Source organism: Capsicum annuum, chromosome 12 (assembly GCF_002878395.1).
Source record: "Capsicum annuum cultivar UCD-10X-F1 chromosome 12, UCD10Xv1.1, whole genome shotgun sequence".
Classification (NCBI taxonomy): domain Eukaryota; kingdom Viridiplantae; phylum Streptophyta; class Magnoliopsida; order Solanales; family Solanaceae; genus Capsicum; species Capsicum annuum.
The window spans coordinates 132,148,470-132,166,931 of record NC_061122.1 but is presented as its reverse complement, the minus strand read 5'-3'; the positions used below and the strand labels follow the sequence as shown (position 1 = coordinate 132,166,931).

The 18,462-nt window shown below is 34.8% G+C and overlaps 1 protein-coding gene across 1 annotated transcript; it reads left to right on the top strand.

Moving 5' to 3' along the window:
• The first annotated feature begins 779 nt into the window (after nt 1–779).
• On the top strand, nt 780–2,074 carry LOC107849174 (NDR1/HIN1-like protein 13). Its single transcript, XM_016693816.2, has one exon. It carries the CDS (start codon nt 980–982, stop codon nt 1,760–1,762), a length of 783 nt encoding a protein of 260 aa, XP_016549302.1. The 5' UTR covers nt 780–979; the 3' UTR covers nt 1,763–2,074.
• The last annotated feature ends 16,388 nt before the right edge of the window (nt 2,075–18,462 follow it).

Genomic DNA, 18,462 nt, shown 5'->3' with positions numbered 1-18,462 from the left:
TAGAGGCTATCAGGTCTAGGGGCTTTGGAGGGTTTAAAGGAGAAGACAACCTTCCTGATTTCCAGATGAGAAGGGATATTGTCCAGGAGGGGTTGATCCTTATTTTTTTATGGAGCCTCTGGAGGAGGGGTTGTTCTAGAAGAGTTGAGGATTTCAGAATGGATTTCCTCTTGATAGTAGCTCCAATTACCATTGTTAGTATTTAGGGCAGGAATGTTGTTTCTTCTTCTTCTTCTTCTATTCAAGGTGGATGTGTGGAAGAATCTGATGTTTGAGCCCCTTCTTTAAGCCAGATTATTCTGGATTTGAGTTTCCAGAATTCCTGCTCTTGTTTGAGGGGTCTCACTAAAGTCTTTGGAGAGCTTAGATTCTAGATCCTGAAGGAAAAGACTGTGGTAATAGTTAGGGGATTTTTGGATCCCTGCAAGCCTGGCAAGTATGTGTTTTTTCCTGTTAAAAATGTTGCCAAAAACTTCCTTGTTCAAAATTTTTATTTCTGCTTCAAAGGTGGTGATTGCTTCCGACAGAGGAATGTCATGCAGGAAAGAGTTCTCCACAATGGATTGGAATTGTAGGTGAGAGCACCACATGGTTTCTTAAAAAAATGTATAAAAATGAATTCAATAAGTAATATAAGAAGAAAGGAGTATAAAATAAGGGGGAGGGAACATATATAAATAGTGACTTCTTTTCTGTTATTTTAATTCATATATAACTCACTATAAAAAGCTCTGTACAACAAATTTAGTATCTAAATGGAGTGCGAAAATTCAAAAATCGTTATGTTTTAACAGAAAAATATAGCACCATCTAACGGTTTAATCACATAATAATAAGAACCAAACTTTCTCAATCAACCTTTGATGCCAATAATGACCAACTCCTAATCATCTCATGCAAAACAAAAACCATTCTTCCCATCATTTTACCTACCTTTGTGTCCCTTCAATCCCTTGACATCCCCGCTCCTCATTCTGGCATGGAGGAGCGGTCACCAACTGCCGGTGGCAAAGCCAGAAACCTCCTTTCATCAGCCACATCGCTTCGCCTCTCTCTCTCACCTGCTCGCTCACCGGATCATACGTACGTTGTCCAAATCCCTCGTGACCAAGTTTATCGTGTCCCTCCTCCTGAAAATGCCAAAATTGTGGAATATCATCGCCAGCCAGCTACTCAAAAGAAAAGGAAATGCACATGTTGTTGTTGGGTCTTGTCCGCATTACTCCTCATAGGTATCATAATAGGAATTATCGTGTTGGTCATTCATACAATGTATGCCCCAAAATGTCCTCAATTTTCAATCACTAGTGTCCATTTTAAGAACGCTACGCAGCCATCAAATGGCCAAAAGAATAAGAGTCATCCACAATCACACCCTCAATTTGAGATCGAGTTGAAAATCTTTAACGTAAATGAGAAAATGGATGTTGTATTTGGTAAGGGAAATAATGGGAAGGCAACCCTTATTTTCAAGAAAAATGAAATTGGGCAAGGGAAATATCCCTCAATTTCCCAAAATCCTAAGGATTCAACCAATTCTCATTTTAATCTTGATGCTGGGAAATTGACTGGTGATATTCAAAAAAGTCTTAATTATGACAAGAAGCCTATACCAATGACTTTGAGCATTAATGCACCATTGGAGATAACAAGCTGGGCAAAAAATTTAAAAAAAGATCTGTCTGTTACGTGTGATTTCGATGTTGAATCAGTGAAAAGTAAATCCAAGGTCAAATCAGAAGACTGTCACACTAATTTCTAATGCAAAGAAGATAGATCGTGAATGGAAAATTTTAACAGACAAAGTAATTTCTTCGTGGTTTAGATGCATTTATTTGAAATTTATCACCTATTTCTCGGTTAATTTTCAAGCTAGAGTCACACGTGCCTAATGATCACCAGTGCTGTAAGTTGTAACCTCTTTTCTTCAATTCTGTTCTTGTATTTCTGCCTTTTTTTCCTCCTCATTTGATTACCTAAGTTCTTTGTTCTTTTGAAATTTGGCTGTCAAGTGTTGTATAAGGTATATAACTTGAACTGTTAGATTGAATGAAGTGTAAAGAATTTTACTTTACCTCCTAGACGATTGTACGTTTTAATTACATATCCCATATGACATTCTTTAGCTAGCTCTTTAATCGTTTCACCCTAGGACTTGTCTTTTCAGATATTAAATTAAGCATGAGGTCTTCTTCTTCATTATTTCTTATAAGGATTGAACATTTGAAAATGTTCTTGTCTAACTGTCACATGCTAGCCCTCACCATGGATTATTATTCTCAAGCAATTGTGATACTATTTGGGATATAATTAAATTGCTTACTCAAGGTAGCAAATATCCACATATTAGTATTAAATTAGCTGTTGGTGAACACACAAGTATAATTGAAGATAAAGAAAAGTAAATTGTTCCTCTGTTTATAGAGCAGGAGCATATATCTACTATTCTCACCCTCCCAAATTATGTGAGTTAGTTTGACTTGATACGAAATTTAAAAAAAAAATAAAATTTGAAATTTATGGTCCAAAATGAGTCTAATATATTTGTGTGGCTATAAATCATTTCATTAAAGATAAAATGAGCATTTTAAGTTAAATTGTTAGTAAATAAAAATGACATTCTATTTAGGATTGACTAAAAAGGAATGTGGGTCATACAAATTAAGACAGAAAAGTATATATTTTAAGAAATTTATAGCTTGTTTGATCAAGCTTCCAAAATTAGCTTATTTTGAGAAAAAAATAATCAAAAGTACTATTTGACGAGAGGCAATTTAGTTTGGTTAATCAATTAAACAATCACTTTTGAGCAATAATTAGTGAACCAAATTTTTAAAAAATAATTCAAGTGTATTTTCTTAAAGTGTTTGTCAAAGAGTACTTTTAAGGAATAACTATTTTTTTTAGTTTCTGAAAAACAGTTATGGGTACTCTTCAAAATCACATTTCTTTCAAAGTTTGGCCAAACATCTCACTCTTTCAAATATATTTTTTTTTTTTTGGAAAAAATAAATACTTTTAGCCTATCAAGGATTGACCAAACATGTTATGAAGTTCATTGCATAAGAAGCTTCACTGGTATATCACTATGTTTTGACTTGTCACATTTAGGATCTAATAATCTGAAAATATCGTAGGATTCAAACAAATTTTGACTTAGTTGTTGAGTTCAAAACCCCATCACTAAAAACTCATTTCCTCCCTATAATAACACTCTTTAAAGTCCCTTATCTTCTCTTTCTAGGGAGTTATTGATCATTTTTGCTTAATTTCTAGTTTAGTATTAATTTTTATCAAGATTTAGTAAATAGTTGGCATTGATGGTGATTAATTTACTAGCTTAATAATAGACCTCATATTGTTTTGTTTCTATGATAAACCTTATTATATTAATGTATGAACAGTCTTGAAGAATTAAAAGGTGTAGTAGCATCATTTATAATTCAATTAGGAAAGGAAGAAATCCGAAGTCCAAACAGCTTTATGTAGGAACGAAACATAAAATTTATTAGATTGTGCTCTAGCATATTCCAAGATCTAGGAATATGTATAACATGAACATTTTCAAAGAAACTCATAAGCTTCTAAATGACTTCACAAATAATATTTATCTCCTGTGAATCTACACTCCCTCTCAAGTATCATATTCATCACAGTTTTTACGTTTGACAAAATTTGCATCTTTGACCATTAATTTTTCATAGTAGTTGTCGATGTTACACAAAGTGCAAGTGCTTCAATGGTGATGAGCTTTTCAATAAATTAAATTAGTGTACCAAAGGTTGAAGCAAATTACCAAAGTTATTCATATAGTCGACAATCCAATACTTATCATCTTCTTCTCCTTTTGTAAGCTAGCATTTGCAAACATAACGTCATCAACTTATGTCACAATAATATTTAAGTTAGTAGTACAATCAAATACAAGCATAGGAAAAAATGTGCTAAGCTGATTGATTCATGTTCTTGGAAATAAAAGAGTGTCTTATTTACAATATCACTAGATTCACAAATAGCCCAAATTAAAATTCATTGAATTGCTTGCCTTCCAAATTTCCACATTATAGAAACACTTGTAAGATCAAATGACTCAAGATATTGATTAGTATTAACAAGAATATCACTCCACTATCTAAGAAAATACTATGTTTTCTATATTATATCAATTAATAAGATGCATTTCCTTATCAATTCATCTTTAGCACATATAAAAAAAATATGATCAATAATCTCACCCTCAATACCATAAACTATACAAACATCATAACTATGTCTTAGTCTGTTTGAGAGAATATGGCTAATATGTATCATAATACATTTATGAACAAAATGTTTATATACATTTATGAACAAAATGTTTATACTTGTTCTTACTATTTATAGACCATAAGAAATCTCTCCATTTTTTTGAAAAATATTGATTTCTTAATTGAGGCCTATAACTATTGACTTCATCTACATCTTACAATTTTTCTAGCCAAATGATATTTTGATTGTACCTCATAACTGTCCTGTTTAGTATTGATGTCGAATAATCTTGTCTAACTCCTTAGTGCTAAAAGTCGGGATAGATACTATTGCATGAATATCCTCCACATATAGAAAATTATTTCTGAATTAAGGTCTTGCATCTTCCGAGTGTGGATATCATGATTTAAATTTCACTCACTTGTAGCTCTATATCCGTTTAAACATGATAAAGGCTAGATTTGATGCCACTCAAGTTCAAAATTCAAAATTCAAGGATCGATCCAAACTTTAGTACTGGTTTCTAATTCTAGCCTCGATCTAATATTTTTTTGTAAAAAATCTCCACCACAAATGATTAAAATACTTACCCTTAAGGATTTTAAAAAGAATCTTCTTGAATAAGAATTGTAAACAAAGTCTTCTTGTGTCAAAATTCGCCAAACGAATTTTGCCAACAAAGCTTGATTGAAAATTTTTAATTTTCTAATTTCTATCCCCACCCCACCTCCATCCTTTTGCCAAACCAAGGTTCTCCCATTTCTAAAAGTTCATTTTCCTCTTATTATTATCAAGCATCTACCCAAAAAGAAATTAAAAGAAAAATGATCTTCTTACATAAATTATCTAGAAATTGGAAACAAGATAAAATGTTATGAATGGATCGGAGCAAGCTAACGAGAACGAATCGGAACGGGCTGAAGAAAACAACGACTCTACCGGCCCAATTAGTGCACTTGGGCCTAGCAACGAGACAGATGAGCCACGCAAAAGTGTTAGGCAAAAACAACCCAACAAGAGACTTCTAGGCTATGCTTGGAAACATGGCTAAAGGACAGGTGTTGCTTGAAGATTGGTAACAGTAAAATAGGGGGTTATTATATATATATATAGTACTTAAAGCAACGTTAGGATTAGGCTATAGTATTTGCAGTATTCTGTTTCTCTCATTCCACTCTTGTTTGTATCCTTCCACCTCCCCTTCTAGTATGTCCTTTATCTTTTCTTTGCAAAGTTGTCTACTTATTATGCATTGCAATTCCTTCCAGCAATTTTAATATATCAATTTGTTTTGTTGAAAGTAGTAAACACTACATTGGTGCTTTCATTCTCCTCTATAATGGTAGACACACAATTCCAGCTGTTGGAAGATTCCCACACGGGTCTTTCTCAGAAGGTCTCCGACCTAAGCTTTGCCTTTAATAGCCAGAGCAAACTAATGCAAGAAATTTTGTCACAAGTAGCTGCCATCGGAGCTCGCCTACCTGGTCCTGAGTCTGAATCATCTCGAGCTCGTGTGGGCGAAGTCACTCTATCACAAACCTCCTCTGGTCCAGTGATGGTTCACCATAAATCAGCGACGGTAGATCTTTCTCGCTTCCATGGCGATGATCCTAAGGCTTGGATTTTTCAGGTGGAACGATATTTTGACTTCTATTCGATTCTCCCTAATCATAAGTTGTCTCTAGCTTTCTTCTATTTAGAGGATGAAGAGCTGGATTGGTATCGATGGCTCTTTCGTAACCATCAGTTGGTCGATTGGCCAAACTTTATGGAGAAACTTCGATGTCGATCTCACACCAAGCACTTGCTATCACCAGAAGGTCGTTTGTCTAAACTTGTTCAGACTTCGACGGTTGTAGAGTACCAGACGCACTTTGAAGCGGTGGCAACCGATTCAGTTGCCTTGCCGGAGGAGTTATATGTCGATTGTTATACGTCGGGTCTTCGTGGGGATATTCAATTTGAGGTTTTATCACATGAACCCACCACTCTTCAAGAGACCATGAGGCTAGCCCGTGTATATAAACAAAAAATTGGGCATCAACCTGGACCTATGAAACCTGCCCTTGCCCGAACCCAACCTTTGTTACCCACTCCTGGCCCAACTTTAAAATATGTTCCACATTCATCTCAACCTTCTGCGTTCACTTCCAAAATACCATTTAAGCATCTCATGACAACAAAATTGCAACAATGCCGAGAGAAGGGACTTTGTTACAACTGTGATGAAAAATATACCCCCAACCATAAATGTAATTCCCTTCCCTAACTATTTCTTCTTGAGGATGACACAACTTCAAGTTTTATGATTCTGGACCAGCTTTGTCCAATTGATTTTGTGGGGGAGGATATCACACCAACTGATGATCAACACCATTCCACTCTCACGTATCATGCCTTGGTCGGGGGTCATTCGTCCATGACTCTTCGTTTTAAGGGTCATATTAAAGGCTCACCTGTACAAGTTTTGTTGGATGGGGAAAATGACCACAACTTTGTTCAACCCCAAGTTGCCAAGTTTCTTAATATGGTTGTTGATGAGATTTCCCCATTCACTGTTATAGTAGGCAATGGTCAGCACCTTCGTTGTTTGGGAGTAGTGAAATCAGTCCCCTTAACCGTTAATGGCTACGATTTATGTCTAGATTTATATGTTCTTCCCTTTCAGCGGTCCGATATTATTTTGGGTGTCTCTTGTTTATCCACCTTAAGGCCTGTATTGACTAATTATGCTACTCGAATATTTAAGTTTGATTATTAGGAAAAATGGATGAAATGGGTTGGTGATCTCCCGAGGGATATGTAGCCAATTCAACTGTAGTCCCTCCGACGCCTTACAACTACTGATGCTGTTGCTTTTTATATTTGTTTAACCATGGTTACCAGTGCAACAGAACAACCTCGGACAAAACCATCACCGGACCTGCAGGCAATATTAGATTCCTTTGCCCCTGTTTTCCAGAAACCTTTAGGTTTTCCCCCTTCTCGTGCAACCGATCATTCCATCCATTTGAACCCTCAAGTGAGGCCCATAAATGTCAAGCCATATAGGTACCCACACTTCCAAAATCAAGTCATGGAATAACTAGTGGCTGACATGGTCAAGGAGAGAATAATACAACCAAGTACAAGTTCTTTTTCCTCTCCTGTGTTGTTGGTTCGTAAAAAAGATGGTTCATGAAGATTTTGTGTGGACTATAGAGCCTTGAATGTAATTACCGTTAGAGATCGTTTCCCGATTCCAACTATTGATGAGTTGTTTGACGAACTTTATGGGGCTCAATTTTTCTCTAAGTTGGACCTTTTATCGGGATATCATCAGATTTAAGACAAAGCTTCAAATGTCACAAAAATAGCTTTTCGCACACATGACGGGCATTATGAGTTTTGGTCATGCCATTCGGCTTGTCTAATGCACTATCCACGTTCCAAGCAACGATGAATGATATATTTTGCCCTTTTCTTCCGTGATCTATCCTTCTTTTCTTTGATGATATTTTGGTCTATAGTCCTAATTGTCCTTCTCATTTAGAACATGTTGCCAAGGTTCTAAAATTATTACTAGACCATCAGTTAGTGGCCAAACGCAGCAAGTGTCAATTTGGACAAACCCATACTAACTATTTAGGATAAGATCACTCTAAATGGGCTCGCAGTAGATCCTTCTAAGATTCAAGTAATTCAGCAGTGGCTTCCTCCCACGTCCACAAAGGCTGTCCATAGTTTTTTGGGCCTCGCAGGTTATTATAGGCATTTCATCAAGAAATATGCAACAGTGGCCAGCCCATTAACTAATCTTCTGTGGAAAGAAGCTTTCAAATAGACTAAACGTGCCCAGGGAGCATTCAAAACTCTCAAGTTTTTTTTAAGCTCAACACTAGTTCTCGCCAATTTTCATGAAACTTTCCATGTTGATACAGATGCTTCAGGGTTGGGCATATTTACTATTTTATCTCAGGCAGGCCATCCGATTGCTTTCTATAGCCAAAAATTATGTCCTCTTATGCAAAAAGCCTCTACTTATCACCGTGAAATATATGCTATCACTCAGGCAATGACCAACTGAAGACAATACCTTTTGGGTGGAAGATTCACCATTTAAACGGATCAACAGTCTCAAAAGAATTTGACCAACTAAGTTATTCAAACACTTGAGCAACAGAAGTGGTTGGGAAAATTGTTGGGCTATGAATTTTCCATCATCTATCAGTCGGGAAAACAGAATCAAGCTGCAGATGCCCTTTCTCGTTCTCCTGACGGTGTTTTCCTGGCCTTATCCACATGCCAATTAGATTGTTTGATAGAATTAAGGTCCACAAATAACTCTCATCCAAAGTTAACTGCAATCAAGGATAACATCACCGCTGGCCTTGAGGAAAACACTGACTTTATGGTCCGCGACGGGCTGCTATTCTTTAGAGGGCAATTGGTTATTCCAAGTGATTCGCCACTAAAATAACATATATTGTATGAGTTTCATGATTCCAAAATTGGGGTCCACGCTGGGGTTACTCGCACTTTCCACAGGGTATCTTTGAATTTTTTTTGGCTAAAAATACAGAAAAATGTCAAGACTTATGTGGCTGCCTGCCAAATCAATTAATAAATGTAAAGCAGTTGTGCGTTACCTGTAGGTTTGTTGCAACCCTTAACAATCCCAGAGATGGTATGTGAAGACATCACCATGGACTTCATTACTTGTTTGTCAGGCTTCAAAGGGAAGGCAACAATTATGTTCGTAATTGATCGCTTGTCAAAGTTTGGCCACTTTATTTCGCTTGCTACCACATTTACTACTCAAAAAGTTGCTAAAGCTTTTGTTATACATATCCTTAAGTTGCATGGCCCTCCTCGCTCCATCATCACTAATATAGACCCTTGTTTCTTGCATTCCTTCTAGAAAAAACTCAACAGACAACAGGGTACTTCCTTGGCCATGAGCACTGCCTATCATCCTCAAACGGACGGGCAATCGAAAGCTTTAAACAAATGTGTTGAGCAATATTTACGTTGTTTTGTTGCTGATAGACCACATGCTTGGGTTTCTATGCTTCCATAGGTAGAATATTGGTACAACACTGCTTATCAAACGTCAGCAGAAATGACACCATTTCAGGCTTTGTATGGACAGGAACCTCCTTAAATAGCACGCTATATTCTGGGCAGCACAACTGATCACTTGGTTGCGAAATACATGCTTAGGCGAGATGAAGTTCTCTCTTTACTTAAGAATAACCTTCAAAAGGCCCAACTCAGGATGAAGGAATGAGCAGATAAAAGTTGTCGCATTGGACATTTGAAGATGGGTGAATGGGTATATGTTAGGCTACAACCCTATCGCCAACACTCATTGAGAAACCAGACTCATCACAATAGGGTAGGAAGTATTTTGGCCCTTACAAGGTAATCAAACGTATTGGGGAGGTCGCTTAGAAACTGGATCTTCCGAAAGCTGCTCGGATTTATCCCGTTTTCCATATATCAATGTTGAAGCAATGTACTGAAAATCTAAACCAACAAATCACGCCGCTAGAACTGACTGATTCAGACTTTGGGAATCCTTAGAACCTTGAGGACAAGGTTCTTGTTTCAGGGGGGAGTATTGTTGTGAATGGATCGGAGCAAGTTAAAGAGAACGGATCAGAACGGGCTGAAGAAAACAAAGACTATAATGGACCAAGTAGTGCAATTGGGCCTAGAAACGAGACAGATGAGCTACACAGAAGTGTTAGGCAAAAACAACCCAACAAGAGACTTCTAGGCTATTCTTGAAAACGTGGCTAAAGAACAGGTGTCACTTGAAGATCGGTAACAGTAAAATTGGGGGGTTATTATATATATAGTACTGAAAGCAACATTAGAATTAGACTATAGTATTTGTAGTATTCTGTTTCTCTCATCCCACTCTTGTCTGTATCCTCCCACCTCCTCTTCTAGTATGTCCTTTATCTTTCCTTTGCAAAGTTGTCTGTTTATTATCCATTGTAATTCCTTCCAGCAATTTTAATGTATCAATTTGTGTTGTTGAAAGTAGTAAACACTACGTAAAACATAAGAAAGAACAACAAATAAAATAGATTTAAGTATCACTTCTTCAGCAAGACTTGCAAAATTAGTTTTTCAATCGTTCGTTTTATCTTTCATTCAATCTTTTATTAACTCCAATAATCTTTTCTTTCATTTTCCAACAACTGAAAATAAACCTTGATAAATCCCTAAATCATTTTTCATAATTGTTTTAACTCTCCAATAATTTTATCATTATAAAGTTCAGAAGGACTTTAACTAAAAAAATAACAGATTTAGCAAAATTCACTTTTTGATTGAAATATAAAAAAATTATTAGCAAAAAACAAATGGTTAACTCTAGGTCCACTTTCAATCAAACTTAACCCTTGTATGTCCCCGTGTACTTCTGCCTAATTTAGAATTCTAAAAAGACCTGCAACATATATTAAGAACACTAGATATCCAATATATATTATTAGCACCGGCTTAGTATATATATTTTTTTTTTCAATTTATTTGATACAGATAGAATTTTGATAATCAATCATATTTTTATTTTGTTTTAAGATATTTCAAGTTGTTAAAAATTATAATTTATGTTAATAATTTTAAAATAATATATGCTACTCTCGTCCAAACTTTTGCGACATTGATAGTCAATTATATTTTTAAAATAATTTAAATTTTTATTTATTCTCATTTATAATACTTTTTCATCTATTCCAATTTATGTGCCACCGATATAATTTTGACAGTTTGCCAAATATTTTGTATCTTTTAAAATTTTCAAGTTATTAATTATTGTGATCTATAGAATTTTTACGTACTTTTTGAAATATATAGTAAATTACATTTTTTTAAAAAAATATTTTAACTTGTATCTATTGTAATTTATAATACTTTTTATGTAATTTTCAAATAACATATATTACTCTCCTTGTCCAAACTTTTGTGGAATTGATAGTCAATTATATTTTTAAAATAATTTATGTTTTTAATTATTCTGATTTATAATATTTTTTCTTGTATTCTAAATTATGTGGCACAATATTTAGATGACCATAATAATTAATTAGTGGTAATTTAGTAAAATCACGATTAAAGCAGCGAAGACGACATGTCTTAAATGACTTATAATAACTAACTAGAAGTGATATAGCAAAATTACTATAAAAATACTTGTAAAAAAATTTAAGTGAGTCTCATATAAAATGTCAAGTTAATTTAAAACATCAAGAGTGAATATATCATTTTATGTCTATTTTAATTTTTTTATTAAATATTATTTTTTTAATAAAATGACTTATAATAATTAATACGGGGTGATATAGTAAAATCACTGTTGAAGAAGTCAAAGAAGACATGTCATAAATGTCTATTTTATTTTTATTTTATTAACTATTATTAGTTTTCTAATACGTAAATGACTTATAATAATTAATTAGAGATAATATAATAATTCGATTGAAAGCAGGCACGTTGACGAAGAAGTGTCTGCTTCTTCTCACTTATTAATAGTAGTAATATATAGGGATAAAGAATCCTTCCACCGTAGTCATCTAGTAAGTGTCACTTTTATCACGATCCAAAAATCCACGAATCGTAATGACTCCTATTCCGATCTAATCATTGTAGGTAAGCCTGACATACAAACTAAGAAGAACTAAACGAAAGAAAATCAATCTAAAGAAAATGATACACAACAACTGAAGTAAGTTCTTTCAACTACTACTCAATAAAAATATAAAGTACAAACATTTATCCTAATATTTAGTGTCACAAGTACAAAGTGACTCTAATACTGAACGAAATAACTGATGTGTACCACACTCTATCTGATAGAAAATTAAGTCATAACAAATGTAGATAAGGCCTGCAGACATCTTTGATCTGAAAAACTCAGCATGACTCTAAAGTACTCCAAGTATGTACAATCATAAACCACATGGAGCATTCTTACCAGAATTTGTAGGAAATAAAAAATGCAGAAAAGTAAGAGTGAATATCGTCCACTTGGATTCAGGAGAAATCATAGGCCGACTAAACTTAAATAGAATAATTTTCAAGTAAAGATTTCTAAAATAATCTTGTAAGTAGAAAAGTTTCAGTAGTTCAATATCAATAATATGTAACACCCCAAAGTTTTTGTTAGAATTCGAACCGTTGTTTCCATGTGTATAAACTTGAATCAAATTATTTCTATGTAAAGATAAGTGTTATGATTATTATCCTAGTGTGAAAAGTGCTTTTTAGGAAAGAATGTTTATATTAAACACTTCGAGTGAAGTGGAGTTAAGAACTTTCGTTATCAACCAAATTTGGAAATTCGATTCTACAAGAGTCAACTTTGAATGTGTATAACTTTCGGAATATGTGGAAGTTTGGGCCTCAAGATCTACCAAATTAAAAATAAATGTGTCCTCTTTCCAACTCATTCGATTTTGCCTTAATCAGATACCTGAGAAAATATTATGGTCATTGTTGTGAGAAACTAGTGAGGGTCTGCAATGGCAGCGCGACGTGGAGCTACAACATCAATTATTTCACTCTAAAAAATCTTCTCTCTTGAATCTCCTTTTCACGTCAAGACTAGGGTTAAAGAAGGTGGTTATTTAGGGTCCTAAGAGTTAATCTCTATAATTCCTATTTGTTCGTCTTTCAGATCATGTCTCCCAGATGATCTGATATTTGTGGAAACTCTTCGGTACCACCTGAGGACAATGTGGATGGATCTCGTCCTACTTCTGGGGTACATACTTGGTCTAGGGTCACTGCTTTTAATTTTCCCCATGGATTCCCACTAGTCTCCAATGATCCTATTCTAGAGGGTGATACTCATGCTCAGTCGCCTTAGGGAGATATTACCAATGCTGAGTTCCGTCATTCAATTTATCTATTAACCTAAATAATAGCCTTCCTGTCATATTAGTTCGATGCTATTAGTAAGAGAAGGAATCAAGCAAGGGTAAGAGGTAGGCAGGATAAGAAGTACCAATATTTAGAGTAGAAGAGGGGTCAGTAAATTCATAGTAGGCGGGGGAAATAATGGGATAAACAAGGGAGTCAGGGAAGTTTCCATGTGGTTGCCAGTGCATCTTATCCTCAGTCTTCTGGTGAACATCATTTTTAGACTGGTGGAGCTCAGTCAGCCCCACCCCATTCTTCCTGCCAGTTTATGGTCTGGTACACCATAGTTATTGTGATGAAGGGAGGAATCAGTATTTTAGTTGTGGTCAGTTGGGCCACATGCGGTGGGAGTGTCCCACAAGGGTTGCCACTGAGGCAAATAAAATCCATGTTGCCTCTTCATTAGCTCCTGCACTAAAGGGTGCTACCTCTATTACCAGTAATAGTCGAAATTGTCTCTATGCTCTCACCACTTGTCAAAATTCTGAGGCGTTCCCTGATATCATTACTGGTACGTTGTAAACTCTTCTCTCGTGATGTGTATTGCTTGCTATACCCCATGTCTACTCTTTCTTATGTGATTCTATTTATGGCTATTCAATTTGGTTTTAATTTTAAGTATATTTCAAATCCCTTTCCTATTTCTACCTCGGTGGGTGACTTGGTGATTGCTAGAAGAGTCTATAAGGGTTTTGTAGTATCTACTGGTGGCAGGGAAAATATGGCGGATTTGATTGAGCTAGACATGCTAGATTTTAATGTCATCTTGGAAAGATCATAGTAAAAAGGGATTTTGGTGGTGCTTATAGAATCTTAACGATAGTTGGGTGTATGCTTAGGGAGGTGGATGTAATGTGAAAGAGGTGAATGTTCTATATACTATGATGGGTTAGGTAATATAATTAAGATCGACTATCCTTATTAGATAGATTTAATGCGTTAAGGGACCCTTGATTGTTATCTAGTAGTTGTAAGTTGGTTTGGAATGTTAGAAGATATATAAGGAATTTTAGGTGTAGTAGTAATATAGTGAGAAAGAATGTTCTTGTGGTCTGTAGTTAAGTTAAGTTAAATAAGTAATTTAGTTGGATTTATCTATTTGGTGGACAAGTATATTATGCAAGATGTTTTGTTGGTGGTCTATGATTGTTGCTAGATACTAAATTGAACGATAAATGTTAATTGTGGTGATAAAATATAGCTCAGGGATAGTGATGGAAGATTTGTGGGAGTGAATTTGTAGGGTTGATGTAATGGATGAAAAGGCTTAGGTTGATGACTTATAAAATATTAGAGTGTGTAATTGTGATTTATGCATGAGGTCTAGTGTTGAAGTAAAAATAGTGGCTAAATCAATAGATGGATAAAAGCATTAAGTTATAAGAATAAAGTATGCTCGTTTTATGAGTTATGAGTCTCATATATACCTAGTCTATGTTCACCAGTTTCTTAGTATCAGAACGTCCAGGGAGATTTTATAGGGTGTTTGTAGAGTTGAATTGATGGAGAAGTAGATAGATTATGTTAAATCTTGGTATAGCTTTAAAATTTTGTTTAATTATAAGGTTATGATATTATAGGTGTAATGCTAGTATTCTAAGGAGTTTAAATTGAAATGTTAAGTGTTTAGAAGCATATGGCGATGACTTAGGTAGTTAAAATAAGTTATGATTAGTATCCTTGAAGGGGATGCCTTAGGATAATCTAGTGACTTCATGTTAAAGTTGTCGAAGGGATTTTTCATTTTCATGTATGGTGGCCCCTATTGTGTGGAGTGTTGTGCATATAGATTTAATGAGGGGATATACTTTTAAGGTCAAGATAGTGACCTTTGAGCTAATGGGGAGATGATTCAAATCTTGAATTTCTCATGGTGGTGAGTTTTATGGATGGGTCATGGTAAATCTATTCTTGATCTAGCAAAATTCCTCCAATTGTGGTTTAAGAGGACATTTTACCAACATCCTACGTATTCAAATAGTGGCTATGCCTAAGTTTCTAGCTTTCTGTACAATCTTTATCGATGTTGCGGCCCTCTAACTATGATCTAAGTGTTTTGATGTGTGAGGCCCTTCATGCTTATCAGATCATATCTTATGTCACAGAACCTACTTTGAGTGGTGCAACAAATATACATTGTATTTAAATACTATTACTCCTATTTTTGAAGCTCGTACTCTATTCCTTCAGTTACTCTCATTGTGTCAAGATGGTAATGGATACGAAAGTATAGTAATGTTTTAGATTAGTGAGTGGTTGATCTTTACTGTAAAAATTTTAGTATGGCTATTTTAATAAAAGTTATAGATAAAGCAAGACGAGTGAGATGAAACTTTTGTTATGTGAAATAGTTAGGAGGGAAATATGTCATGAAAAAAATCCTTGTGAAAGTGATTAAGATTGTTGGGTTTTGGGTGGAGAGATCCGTAAAATGGGTGTCGTAAGCATAAGCTTGAATGTTGTGAATTATAGTTTCACAAATCATTGTGTTAAGTGGCTAGTAATCGTAATAAGACATGACGTTGTTTGACTACAGTAATGGGACAAAGTAGCATTCTTTGATTGGTGTGAGGAATAGAGCCTCATAACTAAGTTAGTGTCTTTTAACTTCTGGTTAGGATTAAATATGAAAGAAAAAATTTAGTTAGACTCTAGCTTTTGTAGCAATGTGTTTTGTTGTGAAATTGTAAAATTGAAGTGGGAAAGTGTGGTACTAGTAGCTGAAATTGTAGTTAAGAAGTATTGTGATATTTAAGGGCTATAAGTATAAGACCCTCAAAGTTTCCATTATTTTATTTTTGACCTTCTCTTGTTTGAACCATCGATTTTTGACTCAAATTATGTTTGGAGATGTTAGAAAGGGTAACCAGAAGACTTTCAGAATTTTTGGACGGGGTTCAGAGTAGTTTTGGGACATAGAGGCTACTGCCTCTGTGATAGCCTCGCAATATGGAGGCTGTACCTCCGTGATAAGGTCCGAGACACGGACTTAGGTAAATTTTTGATTTTTTTGATTTTCTCACTTAGGATGAGGATCTTTGGGTCTTTTACCGTTTGTACGACCTTGGTCTCATTGTCTTGTGATTCATGCTTACATAATTTACTTGGTGATGCCATTAAAACCCTTTTCTTTTGATTCCTAAACGTGTTTTGTTGAGAGGGAGTTCTTAATGATAAGTAACATACTTTGTTCCATACTTCTAAAGCTTTAAAAGATTCCTATCCATTATTCGAGGATGAATTATTCCAAGGGGAAGATAGTGTAACACCCTATATTTTGGGCTATAATTCAAACAGTTGTTTCTACGTGTATAAACTTGAGTCCAATTATTTATATATAAAAATAAGTTTCATGATCATTATCCAAGTGTGAAAATTACTTTTAAGGGGAATAATATTTATATTAAACACTTAAAGTGAAGGGGGGTTAGGAGCTTTCGTTATCGATCAAATTTTGGAATTCGATTCTACAAGGGTTAACTTTGAATATATATAACTTCTGAAATATATGGAATTTGGGGCTCAAGACATACCAAATTAAATATAAAAGTGTACTCAATCCAACACATTTAGTTTCTCCGTAATTCGATACCTGAGCAAAAAGTCATGGGCATTCATAAGGAACCAAAGAGGGTATGTGATGGCAGCGGGGCACGGAGCTTATCGCGGAGATTTCCTTCCGTGATGCGTTGATGCTTTTAATTCGAGAAATTTATGGTTTTTTTTACTTGGGAGGAGGGGTATTGAAGTCCTTTCACTTATAAACACCCCTAAACACTATATTAATCTATTTCCATCAGTTTTGACAACACAACATCGATTATTTCACTCTAAAAAATCCTCTTTCTCAAATCCCCTTTTCAACTCAAGACTAGGGTTCAAGGTGGTGGTCATCTATGGTCCTAAGGGTATTTTCTTCGTCAAATTTCTTAGAAATTAAGGCATGTATCTCTTTCCCTTGAACTTATATTTTGTTAATGGTATGAAATTGATTATTATTTATGGTTTTAATAATGGGTTTTGAACTATGGGTTGAGGGTTGTGCATGGGTTTGGTTTAAATGCTTTCCATGGGTTGTTATGAAAAATTCATGATTTATTAATGTTTATAAACATTGTGGGATTCATGGGAATGATGATTTAATGGAGGGGTCTCCAATTTGATAATTTTGCCTTGGTATATGGTTTGGAAATCATGTGTTCTCAACCTGTTTGTGAAATTGACAATAAATATGATTTTGTCACATAGTTTGGACATTCTTGGATTCCTTGAATTGCAAAAATGGTAAATGAAACACAAATTGGTTTGGTTTAGTTTTCAAATGGTTTTGGAAAGGCCTTGATGGCCATGGTTTTAGTTTAATTGAAAACTTTGGAGTTAAATTTGGTGTAATGGCTTCATATGGTATAAAAGGATATACTTGGAAGCTTTAATTCTAGTATGATGATACCAATGGTTAATGAGAATGTGTAAATGATTTTAATATGGTCTTAAAGAGAGTTGTGTAGCAAAGCCATGGAAAGTGGAGGTCTCGGGAGAACTAATACTGGAAACTCAAGTTTGCTGATATGAGGGTGGTCTTGGTGACAACGTGCATGATTTCATGCTTTATATTTTAGGTATGTACTAGTCATATCAGGTAGAGCTGGACCCATATAGCCCTTGGGTGTCTTTAGGAAGACAGAGCTACACAGTCCAGGTTAAAGTCCTAAAAGTTCATGCTAAGCCTTGTTACCTTTTCCGGTATGTTATATATATATATATATATATATATATATATATATTTGTATTTGATGGTATGCATGAGATTTGACTATTTTTGAATTATCATCTATGTTATTATTTGTTCCCTTATCCCTAAGTTACATGCCAACGCTCCAACCACTAACTATCTTTAGATGTTGTATCCCCAAGCGATGTAGGATTTGGCCATACTTCTACTCCTCATGCATAATGTCTGGGTGATTATGGGACAACTCGTGAGCTAGACTGAAGTGGTGAGCTTCAATACTTTGTAAAACCCCATTTTATGATTTGATTTTCTTATGTCATATACTTATCTTTGGTATAGTTTTGGCTATTGTCGGGGGCATGTCCCAACAATTTATTGGTGCTCAATTTTTTATAGGCTTCTTGGATACTATGGAAATAGGTATTATGGTTGTTTTAGATATTGATCTCATATAAACTTTTGGCTTATCTGTTCTCTCTCTTTCTCTCTCTCTCTCTATATATATGTATATTTGTAACAATGGAGTACACTAAGGGGGTAGTTTCGGGTCCTCAGTGGACTTG

Excerpts from the sequence above, each read along its gene's own strand:
- LOC107849174 (XM_016693816.2), top strand. The coding sequence starts at position 980 with ATGGAGGAGCGGTCACCAACTGCCGGTGGCAAAGCCAGAAACCTCCTT.